This window comes from Squalius cephalus, assembly GCF_949319135.1.
Source record: "Squalius cephalus genome assembly, chromosome: 19".
In the NCBI taxonomy this organism is placed as follows: domain Eukaryota; kingdom Metazoa; phylum Chordata; class Actinopteri; order Cypriniformes; family Leuciscidae; genus Squalius; species Squalius cephalus.
Genome location: NC_137140.1, coordinates 482733 through 495640, shown reverse-complemented (window position 1 = coordinate 495640; position 12908 = coordinate 482733). Strand labels below are relative to the sequence as shown.

The 12908-nt window shown below is 48.3% G+C and overlaps 1 protein-coding gene across 7 annotated transcripts in view; it reads right to left on the bottom strand.

Annotated features, from left to right (window-relative positions):
- The window catches only part of LOC307147512 (shisa family member 6), an 83020-nt gene that overhangs the window by 16898 nt on the left and 53214 nt on the right, over positions 1–12908 (bottom strand). For 3 of the 7 annotated variants that reach the window (XM_079852264.1, XM_079852265.1, XM_079852268.1), the window contains exon 5: positions 2907–2945. The exons of the other annotated variants lie outside the window; for them this stretch is intronic. In XM_079852264.1, coding sequence (XP_079708390.1) covers positions 2907–2945 — 39 coding nt within the window. The remainder of the gene's footprint in view (positions 1–2906; positions 2946–12908) is intronic. 7 annotated transcript variants of the gene reach the window in all.

Below are 12908 nucleotides of genomic sequence, written 5' to 3'. Positions count from 1 at the left end.
AAAGCTGATGATTTGAGAGAATTATTGTTATCTTGAGCTGTTCGGAGCGACTCGGTGACATTAACAGCAGTGCGGTCGCTTTTACTAGTCATAAGCTGTGCATCATTTTTAATATCCTCCCTGCTTGGTGATGAAATTTACTTTGTATGAATCAGACACCACAAATGTTGTTGATTTGGCCTTTTGAAAGCGAACCAGCAAACCGACGCCAGTGCCTACAGCTGATGAATCTTCACTTTGCACACACTCCTGTTTCACATCTAATATAACAACACTCATCCCAGTCTGCATAGTAATGTCCAGATGGCCAAGCAATGATTCAGTAGTTTGACATTTCTCTTCCCTTTCCTCCAGAGAATGAAATGTATCCACCTCATCTGTTGTCATCGCATTTACACCAGAACTCAGTGGGCACATTTCATCTCGAGACTCCAGGATTAGAGCAAAAGCAGCTTAATACATCTGTCGATAAAATAAGCAGTAATATAATGCGTCTCATGAGATGTGATATTAAATGATCCCGATATAGCTGAATCCTGGAATAAAAAGTTCATTTGTTAACATGTCCTCTAATCGTGGACATCATCAAAGCAAAAAATGTATTGCAAAAAGCGAGTAGAGAAGGAGATGCGAGAACATGTGCGTGAGCAGCTGTGTGGCCGCTAGTGTTCCCTCACGTCCCGTCCAGCGCTGTCGGGAATCAACAACACGCTTCCCGCTCCTCCATCAACACATCCCGGCAAACCTCAGGTCAGCAAGCAAAGACAAATACATCTGCTTGCTTGAGTTCCTTTGTTAAAATATCTGGCTTCACATGATCGTCCCTGATGAAGCTCAGTCTGGATCGGGAAGATGCTCGGACTAATGAAGGGCCGAAGGGATGGAGGCACATCGAGAGCGCCACGTTTCCTCCCTGAGCTGTTGAGGAGGACACTGCTTCAGCAAACGGGCCACTAATGATGTAGTCTAGATCAGTGTTATTCAAATGGCGGGACATAATTGCGCCATTTTACCGTTTCTACAGATTACAGTTAGCAGCGCGTCAAAACAGCGGAGCGGTTTACATCACGAGCACTCAGGGCTGTTTATGATAATGATCTTTCAGAGCTACATCTATAATATCTTTATCTAGAGCTAAAAGTGCTTCCTTCATGCCCGTGTGTGTTGCTTCTCTAAAGCGCCGCATTAAGAGCTGCAGACGAAGCGGTTATTTTAACAACATTAGTGAGCAGCAAAACAGATACTTTCCCAAAAACAATGCAGAAAATGAGAATGCAGCAAATACACTTATTCTGATCTGTCATTCAGTCATTCAGGTAATGTTTGGCATCTTTAGATGGGTTTTTTTTCATACATTTAGCATTATTAATCAGCATCAGAAGAGCATTTCATAATAAACAATGTTAGAATTTGGAAAATCATTTAGAGATGGCAAGGGAAGACCAAAAAACTTCAAGTTAACTTCATTTTGTCCTCATGATGAGAGTTTTGATTATTAGATTTTGTACATTGTTTGTTTTTAGTAGTTTATTACTTTGAGCAAAATATAAAAATGGTCCATACTTTTCTTTATGAGTGTTTCTCAGTCATAAGGCTTTTATGTGCCATACACAAAGATGTCTAAATGTAAAATAAAAATAGCCTGTTAAAACATCTGATCTAACCTTTTTATATTCATATCCAGTTGGGAGAAATATTTACTTTTTAGGTAATTTTTTGGCAGAAACTCTTAGACATCAGTGTTTTGGCTCTCTGGGCCCAAGATTCTCATCTTTGATGACTATTTAGATTGGTTTGGGGTTTTTCTTTCTTTTGTAAAGTAAAACGTCTGCCCCGGTGGATATGTATAACTGTTCCAAAAGCTGGGAAGGAGATATAGAGACCTTGTAACTTTAATTGAAAACGCCTGGTCTAGATGGACCTCGCTGACGGCTTGAGTCCAATGGCTTGCCCTTCTCCTGTTTTTGACAAAGGCAGAGCCGGAAATCCACTGGGGTTTGGCATTTAAACACTGACAAAAATGGTTAACATTTAATTGTGAAATGTCACAGTAGTTCTACATGTATGAGAATGCAGTTCCCCACCGCAGCCCAGGGTTAGAGCATCTAATGCAGTGTGTGTCAGCTCCAACAGAGCTCTTTATCTTTAACTTGAGGATTTTGAGGCACGGTAACCTTTGGCTCTCCATGCAAATACAAATAAACGTTGCGTATTTGCTTTTAAAGAGCCGTGCACGCACTGACAAATACACACTGATAGAGTGACTATACAACTTCTCTCTGGGGATAAGATGGAAAAGCACTGGATCATTTAGCAATATCACAGACACTCGAGTAATTTCATGGACACTGACCCAGACACGTTCGCTCCATACTAAACAGCATGCTAGAGACCTGGAGCATTTCAAATGTGTTTTATTAGGGTTTTCTTCTCATAAATGCACCTCACAAGAAAAACAACACAAAGAAAACATGTACAAAGACAGAAAAACACCCGTGTTGGCTCGCACATACCAGGTTCGGGGATGCCGGCAGAAGATCTTCTTTTGCGAGGAGCATCATCACGTCGCCCGCAGAGATAAGCACAGATTTTTCTGATGTCTTCTTTAATTAATAAGAAGTAACATCATTCAAAACTGTCTTTATCCCTGCGCTAGCATGTGTGCTCCTCTGTCTGGCGAAGGCACTGGAGGAACAGGGAATCCAGAGGAACAAAGACACTACAGGGATGCAGGAGAAGCAGGAGAAGAATGCAAGAAAGCATCTAATCAACCATCGTCCACAGAGCTACATGACTTACACAGACACACACACACACACACACACACACACACACACATCCAGCACGAACACAGGCAGAGGCCGAGGGAAGAAACACACTCAACCACACACAAGCAGCGTTCCTACCATGGTGACTCTGAGAGCGAACCGGCCATTGCTTCTCCCCTGGAAGACACAACCAGGCAGAGGAACACAGTGAGTGAGCCGTCATCACAGCCGCCATCCATACACAATATAATGAGATTCCTGTCCGAGTTCGAGTTCTATGGCTTTAGCCCGAACGCATTAGGACAGGGTGAGTCATCATGCCGTTTTGCAAGAGAGAATCGCTGAAAGAAACACGTCACCCGGATGAATGCCTTTCCAAATGCGCTGCAATTATTGCTGTGAACATGAATAACATTGAATAACTTTGGGGGAAACAAAAGTAAGAAATAACTGTGCATTCGTAACAAACATCATTCACTTTGGACACACATTTTTACCCGAAATCAACAAATACAAAGCAGGTCGTTTATGAGTGAGATGTTGTTATTGTTCTCCGTCTCTTTGTTCGGTTTTCATTTCTGAGAGGCAGGATCGTCGCTGACTTCAGTATTCACTGTGAGACGCATCAAATCTGAGGTGGAGAAATTCAATTTCTGACTTTCTGTTATCCGCATCCGGCCATACAACATAACTGATTTTCTGCCAGAACCACTATCGTCAAATACGATTGACAGTCAGCATACAGTTTGGATTGGCGGTATGGTTCTGTTCTGGGTGAGAACTCCCTGCGCATCCATGAAGCCTAGCATATATAAGAGCAGCAATAATCCCCCTCAGGGTAAACAGAACAGAACCAACATGAATGTATTGCAGATATCATTAATTCATTTTAATGTATGACATAATTAGAGAATTTAAGTCTGATTCAGAGGGAATCAAAATGCCAAATCTTGACTGGACTAGAGGTGGAGCTGGGGAGGGAGGAGGGTTAATATCTCCTGAGAAACAAGAGGAGCTGGGGAGGGAGGAGGGTTATTATCTCCTGAGAAACGAGAGGAGCTGGGGAGGGAGGAGGGTAATTATCTCCTGAGAAACGAGAGGAGCTGGGGAGGGAGGAGGGTTATTATCTCCTGAGAAACGAGAGGAGCTGGGGAGGGAGGAGGGTAATTATCTCCTGAGAAACGAGAGGAGCTGGGGAGGGAGGAGGGTTATTATCTCCTGAGAAACGAGAGGAGCTGGGGAGGGAGGAGGGTTATTATCTCCTGAGAAACGAGAGGAGCTGGGGAGGGAGGAGGGTTAATATCTCCTGAGAAACGAGAGGAGCTGGGGAGGGAGGAGGGTTAATATCTCCTGAGAAACGAGAGGAGCTGGGGATGGAGGAGGGTTAATATCTCATGAGAAACGAGAGGAGCTGGGGATGGAGGAGGGTAAATATCTCATGAGAAACGAGAGGAGCTGGGGATGGAGGAGGGTAATTATCTCATGAGAAACGAGAGGAGCTGGGGATGGAGGAGGGTTAATATCTCCTGAGAAACGAGAGGAGCTGGGGAGGGAGGAGGGTAATTATCTCATGAGAAACGAGAGGAGCTGGGGATGGAGGAGGGTTAATATCTCCTGAGAAACGAGAGGAGCTGGGGATGGAGGAGGGTTAATATCTCCTGAGAAACGAGAGGAGCTGGGGATGGAGGAGGGTTAATATCTCCTGAGAAACGAGAGGAGCTGGGGATGGAGGAGGGTAATTATCTCATGAGAAACGAGAGGAGCTGGGGATGGAGGAGGGTAACTATCTCATGAGAAACGAGAGGAGCTGGGGATGGAGGAGGGTAAATATCTCATGAGAAACGAGAGGAGCTGGGGATGGAGGAGGGTAATTATCTCATGAGAAACGAGAGGAGCTGGGGATGGAGGAGGGTTAATATCTCCTGAGAAACGAGAGGAGCTGGGGATGGAGGAGGGTAATTATCTCCTGAGAAACGAGAGGAGCTGGGGAGGGAGGAGGGTAATTATCTCATGAGAAACGAGAGGAGTTGGGGAGGGAGGAGGGTTAATATCTCCTGAGAAACGAGAGGAGCTGGGGAGGGAGGAGGGTTAATATCTCCTGAGAAACGAGAGGAGATGGGGAGGGAGGAGGGTTAATATCTCATGAGAAACGAGAGGAGCTGGGGATGGAGGAGGGTTAATATCTCCTGAGAAACGAGAGGAGCTGGGGATGGAGGAGGGTAATTATCTCATGAGAAACGAGAGGAGCTGGGGATGGAGGAGGGTTAATGTCTCCTGAGAAACGAGAGGAGCTGGGGAGGGAGGAGGGTTAATATCTCATGAGAAACGAGAGGAGCTGGGGAGGGAGGAGGGTTAATATCTCATGAGAAACGAGAGGAGCTGGGGATGGAGGAGGGTAAATATCTCATGAGAAACGAGAGGAGCTGGGGATGGAGGAGGGTAATTATCTCATGAGAAACGAGAGGAGCTGGGGATGGAGGAGGGTTAATATCTCCTGAGAAACGAGAGGAGCTGGGGAGGGAGGAGGGTAATTATCTCATGAGAAACGAGAGGAGCTGGGGATGGAGGAGGGTTAATATCTCCTGAGAAACGAGAGGAGCTGGGGATGGAGGAGGGTAATTATCTCATGAGTAACGAGAGGAGCTGGGGATGGAGGAGGGTAATTATCTCATGAGTAACGAGAGGAGCTGGGGATGGAGGAGGGTAAATATCTCATGAGAAACGAGAGGAGCTGGGGATGGAGGAGGGTAATTATCTCATGAGAAACGAGAGGAGCTGGGGATGGAGGAGGGTTAATGTCTCCTGAGAAACGAGAGGAGCTGGGGAGGGAGGAGGGTTAATATCTCATGAGAAACGAGAGGAGCTGGGGAGGGAGGAGGGTTAATATCTCATGAGAAACGAGAGGAGCTGGGGATGGAGGAGGGTAAATATCTCATGAGAAACGAGAGGAGCTGGGGATGGAGGAGGGTAATTATCTCATGAGAAACGAGAGGAGCTGGGGATGGAGGAGGGTTAATATCTCCTGAGAAACGAGAGGAGCTGGGGAGGGAGGAGGGTAATTATCTCATGAGAAACGAGAGGAGCTGGGGATGGAGGAGGGTTAATATCTCCTGAGAAACGAGAGGAGCTGGGGAGGGAGGAGGGTAATTATCTCATGAGAAACGAGAGGAGCTGGGGATGGAGGAGGGTTAATATCTCCTGAGAAACGAGAGGAGCTGGGGATGGAGGAGGGTTAATATCTCATGAGAAACGAGAGGAGCTGGGGATGGAGGAGGGTTAATATCTCCTGAGAAACGAGAGGAAATGGGGATGGAGGAGGGTTAATATCTCATGAGAAATGAGAGGAGCTGGGGATGGAGGAGGGTTAATATCTCCTGAGAAACGAGAGGAGCTGGGGATGGAGGAGGGTTAATATCTCATGAGAAACGAGAGGAAATGGGGATGGAGGAGGGTTAATATCTCATGAGAAACGAGAGGAGCTGGGGATGGAGGAGGGTTAATATCTCCTGAGAAACGAGAGGAGCTGGGGATGGAGGAGGGTTAATATCTCCTGAGAAACGAGAGGAGCTGGGGAGGGAGGAGGGTAATTATCTCATGAGAAACGAGAGGAGCTGGGGATGGAGGAGGGTAATTATCTCATGAGAAACGAGAGGAGCTGGGGATGGAGGAGGGTTAATATCTCCTGAGAAACGAGAGGAGCTGGGGATGGAGGAGGGTTAATATCTCCTGAGAAACGAGAGGAGCTGGGGATGGAGGAGGGTTAATATCTCCTGAGAAACGAGAGGAGCTGGGGAGGGAGGAGGGTTAATATCTCCTGAGAAACGAGAGGAGCTGGGGATGGAGGAGGGTAATTATCTCATGAGAAACGAGAGGAGCTGGGGAGGGAGGAGGGTAATTATCTCATGAGAAACGAGAGGAGCTGGGGAGGGAGGAGGGTAATTATCTCATGAGAAACGAGAGGAGCTGGGGATGGAGGAGGGTAATTATCTCATGAGAAACGAGAGGAGCTGGGGAGGGAGGAGGGTAATTATCTCATGAGAAACGAGAGGAGCTGGGGAGGGAGGAGGGTTAATATCTCCTGAGAAACGAGAGGAGCTGGGGAGGGAGGAGGGTAATTATCTCATGAGAAACGAGAGGAGCTGGGGAGGGAGGAGGGTAATTATCTCATGAGAAACGAGAGGAGCTGGGGATGGAGGAGGGTAATTATCTCATGAGAAACGAGAGGAGCTGGGGAGGGAGGAGGGTAATTATCTCATGAGAAACGAGAGGAGCTGGGGATGGAGGAGGGTTAATATCTCCTGAGAAACGAGAGGAGCTGGGGAGGGAGGAGGGTAATTATCTCATGAGAAACGAGAGGAGCTGGGGATGGAGGAGGGTAATTATCTCATGAGAAACGAGAGGAGCTGGGGAGGGAGGAGGGTAATTATCTCCTGAGAAACGAGAGGAGCTGGGGATGGAGGAGGGTAATTATCTCATGAGAAACGAGAGGAGCTGGGGAGGGAGGAGGGTAATTATCTCATGAGAAACGAGAGGAGCTGGGGAGGGAGGAGGGTAATTATCTCATGAGAAACGAGAGGAGCTGTGGAGGGAGGAGGGTAATTATCTCATGAGAAACGAGAGGAGCTGGGGATGGAGGAGGGTTAATATCTCCTGAGAAACGAGAGGAGCTGGGGATGGAGGAGGGTTAATATCTCCTGAGAAACGAGAGGAGCTGGGGATGGAGGAGGGTAATTATCTCATGAGAAACGAGAGGAGCTGGGGATGGAGGAGGGTTAATATCTCATGAGAAACGAGAGGAGCTGGGGATGGAGGAGGGTTAATATCTCCTGAGAAACGAGAGGAGCTGGGGATGGAGGAGGGTTAATATCTCATGAGAAACGAGAGGAGCTGGGGATGGAGGAGAGTAATTATCTCCTGAGAAACGAGAGGAGCTGGGGATGGAGGAGGGTTAATATCTCCTGAGAAACGAGAGGAGCTGGGGATGGAGGAGGGTTAATATCTCATGAGAAACGAGAGGAGCTGGGGATGGAGGAGGGTTAATATCTCCTGAGAAACGAGAGGAGCTGGGGATGGAGGAGGGTTAATATCTCCTGAGAAACGAGAGGAGCTGGGGATGGAGGAGGGTAATTATCTCCTGAGAAACGAGAGGAGCTGGGGATGGAGGAGGGTAATTATCTCATGAGAAACAAGAGGAGCTGGGGATGGAGGAGGGTAATTATCTCATGAGAAACGAGAGGAGCTGGGGATGGAGGAGGGTAATTATCTCCTGAGAAACGAGAGGAGCTGGGGATGGAGGAGGGTAATTATCTCATGAGAAACGAGAGGAGCTGGGGATGGAGGAGGGTAATTATCTCCTGAGAAACGAGAGGAGCTGGGGATGGAGGAGGGTTAATATCTCCTGAGAAACGAGAGGAGCTGGGGATGGAGGAGGGTTAATATCTCCTGAGAAACGAGAGGAGCTGGGGATGGAGGAGGGTTAATATCTCCTGAGAAACGAGAGGAGCTGGGGAGGGAGGAGGGTTAATATCTCCTGAGAAACGAGAGGAGCTGGGGATGGAGGAGGGTAATTATCTCATGAGAAACGAGAGGAGCTGGGGAGGGAGGAGGGTAATTATCTCATGAGAAACGAGAGGAGCTGGGGAGGGAGGAGGGTAATTATCTCATGAGAAACGAGAGGAGCTGGGGATGGAGGAGGGTAATTATCTCATGAGAAACGAGAGGAGCTGGGGAGGGAGGAGGGTAATTATCTCATGAGAAACGAGAGGAGCTGGGGAGGGAGGAGGGTTAATATCTCCTGAGAAACGAGAGGAGCTGGGGAGGGAGGAGGGTAATTATCTCATGAGAAACGAGAGGAGCTGGGGAGGGAGGAGGGTAATTATCTCATGAGAAACGAGAGGAGCTGGGGATGGAGGAGGGTAATTATCTCATGAGAAACGAGAGGAGCTGGGGAGGGAGGAGGGTAATTATCTCATGAGAAACGAGAGGAGCTGGGGATGGAGGAGGGTTAATATCTCCTGAGAAACGAGAGGAGCTGGGGAGGGAGGAGGGTAATTATCTCATGAGAAACGAGAGGAGCTGGGGATGGAGGAGGGTAATTATCTCATGAGAAACGAGAGGAGCTGGGGAGGGAGGAGGGTAATTATCTCCTGAGAAACGAGAGGAGCTGGGGATGGAGGAGGGTAATTATCTCATGAGAAACGAGAGGAGCTGGGGAGGGAGGAGGGTAATTATCTCATGAGAAACGAGAGGAGCTGGGGAGGGAGGAGGGTAATTATCTCATGAGAAACGAGAGGAGCTGTGGAGGGAGGAGGGTAATTATCTCATGAGAAACGAGAGGAGCTGGGGATGGAGGAGGGTTAATATCTCCTGAGAAACGAGAGGAGCTGGGGATGGAGGAGGGTTAATATCTCCTGAGAAACGAGAGGAGCTGGGGATGGAGGAGGGTAATTATCTCATGAGAAACGAGAGGAGCTGGGGATGGAGGAGGGTTAATATCTCATGAGAAACGAGAGGAGCTGGGGATGGAGGAGGGTTAATATCTCCTGAGAAACGAGAGGAGCTGGGGATGGAGGAGGGTTAATATCTCATGAGAAACGAGAGGAGCTGGGGATGGAGGAGAGTAATTATCTCCTGAGAAACGAGAGGAGCTGGGGATGGAGGAGGGTTAATATCTCCTGAGAAACGAGAGGAGCTGGGGATGGAGGAGGGTTAATATCTCATGAGAAACGAGAGGAGCTGGGGATGGAGGAGGGTTAATATCTCCTGAGAAACGAGAGGAGCTGGGGATGGAGGAGGGTTAATATCTCCTGAGAAACGAGAGGAGCTGGGGATGGAGGAGGGTAATTATCTCCTGAGAAACGAGAGGAGCTGGGGATGGAGGAGGGTAATTATCTCATGAGAAACAAGAGGAGCTGGGGATGGAGGAGGGTAATTATCTCATGAGAAACGAGAGGAGCTGGGGATGGAGGAGGGTAATTATCTCCTGAGAAACGAGAGGAGCTGGGGATGGAGGAGGGTAATTATCTCATGAGAAACGAGAGGAGCTGGGGATGGAGGAGGGTAATTATCTCCTGAGAAACGAGAGGAGCTGGGGATGGAGGAGGGTAACTATCTCATGAGAAATGAGAGGAGCTGGGGAGGGAGGAGGGTAATTATCTCATGAGAAACGAGAGGAGCTGGGGAGGGAGGAGGGTAACTATCTCATGAGAAACGAGAGGAGCTGGGGATAGAGGAGGGTTAATATCTCCTGAGAAACGAGAGGAGCTGGGGATGGAGGAGGGTAATTATCTCATGAGAAACGAGAGGAGCTGGGGATGGAGGAGGGTAATTATCTCATGAGAAACGAGAGGAGCTGGGAGGGAGGAGGGTAATTATCTCATGAGAAACGAGAGGAGCTGGGGATGGAGGAGGGTTAATATCTCCTGAGAAACGAGAGGAGCTGGGGATGGAGGAGGGTTAATATCTCCTGAGAAACGAGAGGAGCTGGGGATGGTGGAGGGTTAATATCTCCTGAGAAACGAGAGGAGCTGGGGAGGGAGGAGGGTAATTATCTCATGAGAAACGAGAGGAGCTGGGGATAGAGGAGGGTTAATATCTCCTGAGAAACGAGAGGAGCTGGGGAGGGAGGAGGGTAATTATCTCATGAGAAGCGAGAGGAGCTGGGGATGGAGGAGGGTTAATATCTCCTGAGAAACGAGAGGAGCTGGGGATGGAGGAGGGTTATTATCTCCTGAGAAACGAGAGGAGCTGGTGAGGGAGGAGGGTTATTATCTCCTGAGAAACGAGAGGAGCTGGGGATGGAGGAGGGTTAATATCTCCTGAGAAACGAGAGGAGCTGGGGATGGAGGAGGGTAATTATCTCATGAGAAACGAGAGGAGCTGGGGATGGAGGAGGGTTAATATCTCCTGAGAAACGAGAGGAGCTGGGGATGGAGGAGGGTTATTATCTCCTGAGAAACGAGAGGAGCTGGGGAGGGAGGAGGGTAATTATCTCATGAGAAACGAGAGGAGCTGGGGAGGGAGGAGGGTTAATATCTCCTGAGAAACGAGAGGAGCTGGGGATGGAGGAGGGTAATTATCTCATGAGAGACGAGAGGAGCTGGGGAGGGAGGAGGGTAATTATCTCATGAGAAACGAGAGGAGCTGGGGATGGAGGAGGGTTAATATCTCCTGAGAAACGAGAGGAGCTGGGGATGGAGGAGGGTTAATATCTCCTGAGAAACGAGAGGAGCTGGGGAGGGAGGAGGGTAATTATCTCCTGAGAAACGAGTGGAGCTGGGGATGGAGGAGGGTAATTATCTCATGAGAAACGAGAGGAGCTGGGGATGGAGGAGGGCAATTATCTCATGAGAAACGAGAGGAGCTGGGGATGGAGGAGGGTAACTATCTCATGAGAAACGAGAGGAGCTGGGGATGAAGGAGGGTAACTATCTCATGAGAAACGAGAGGAGTTGGGGATGGAGGAGGGTAACTATCTCATGAGAAACGAGAGGAGCTGGGGATGGAGGAGGGTAATTATCTCATGAGAAACGAGAGGAGCTGGGGATAGAGGAGGGTAATTATCTCATGAGAACGAGAGGAGCTGGGGATGGAGGAGGGCAATTATCTCATGAGAAACGAGAGGAGCTGGGGATGGAGGAGGGTAACTATCTCATGAGAAACGAGAGGAGCTGGGGAGGGAGGAGGGTTATTATCTCCTGAGAAACGAGAGGAGCTGGGGATGGAGGAGGGTAACTATCTCATGAGAAACGAGAGGAGCTGGGGATGGAGGAGGGTAATTATCTCATGAGAAACGAGAGGAGCTGGGGATGGAGGAGGGTAACTATCTCATGAGAAACGAGAGGAGCTGGGGATGGAGGAGGGTTATTATCTCCTGAGAAACGAGAGGAGCTGGGGATGGAGGAGGGTAATTATCTCCTGAGAAACGAGAGGAGCTGGGGATGGAGGAGGGTAATTATCTCATGAGAAACGAGAGGAGCTGGGGATGGAGGAGGGTAACTATCTCATGAGAAACGAGAGGAGCTGGGGATGGAGGAGGGTAACTATCTCATGAGAAACGAGAGGAGCTGGGGATGGAGGAGGGTTATTATCTCCTGAGAAACGAGAGGAGCTGGGGAGGGAGGAGGGTAATTATCTCCTGAGAAACGAGAGGAGCCGGGGAGGGAGGAGGGTAATTATCTCATGAGAAACAAGAGGAGCTGGGGATGGAGGAGGGTTAATATCTCCTGAGAAACGAGAGGAGCTGGGGATGGAGGAGGGTTAATATCTCCTGAGAAACGAGAGATATGAATACAGTGATAGGTGTCATATTCCTTTAGGTAGACATGGATCAGCTGATGAGAGCTTGACTAGCGTGACCTGCCAGAACTGACGCTACGCTTAATATATATTAAATCCAAGACCTTGCGAGTTCTTTCACAGCTTTGAGCTTCACCAACACCGTCACTGTCGAGGGACAGAGAGAGAGAGAAGCTCCTCGAAAGGAAGAAGATGAAAAGATGCAAACCGTAATGTGCCACTTTCTTCCACAATATTGATCACATATCAGCTTTTTCACCCATCATCCTCTGCTCACTTTCACTGACCTTCTGCATTGGTCGTCATATGAGGCTAATTCTGGTCATAATGCAAGAGAAAATTATGAATCCCTTTCTTCATTGTGTTATTCTTGTCATGTAGATGAGTTTGATGCTTTAATGCTGCTGCTTTAATTGCTCCTGTATCATTTTGGGGTCTTTTGTCCATTTTTATTAATGGAACTGGGAAGTTGCAAACCAGATTTGTTGAGCACAGAACACTAAGCCACAATCCCAAACTTATTTTCATCATAAGAATGGAGACTCGGCCATACTTCTGCATTGCAAATATGGTGTATAACAGGAAAGCTGTCCTAGCGACTGAGTGTTACGACCCTGGGTGTTCTCCTTACCCATTGGTGGCAGACTATGAGGTTTGAGTCCCCCCCCCACCCACCCACCCATGTCATCATCAATGGCCAGAAAAGCTTCTGTCTCGATCTCATCGAACGGGAAGAAGCGATTGCTGAGCTTGTTTTCTTTGGTGTGGACCACTTTAAGAGGTACTACGACTTTGGGCCACAGTGACCCTTGATGAATATGTATTCATTGTACGTTGGTTTTT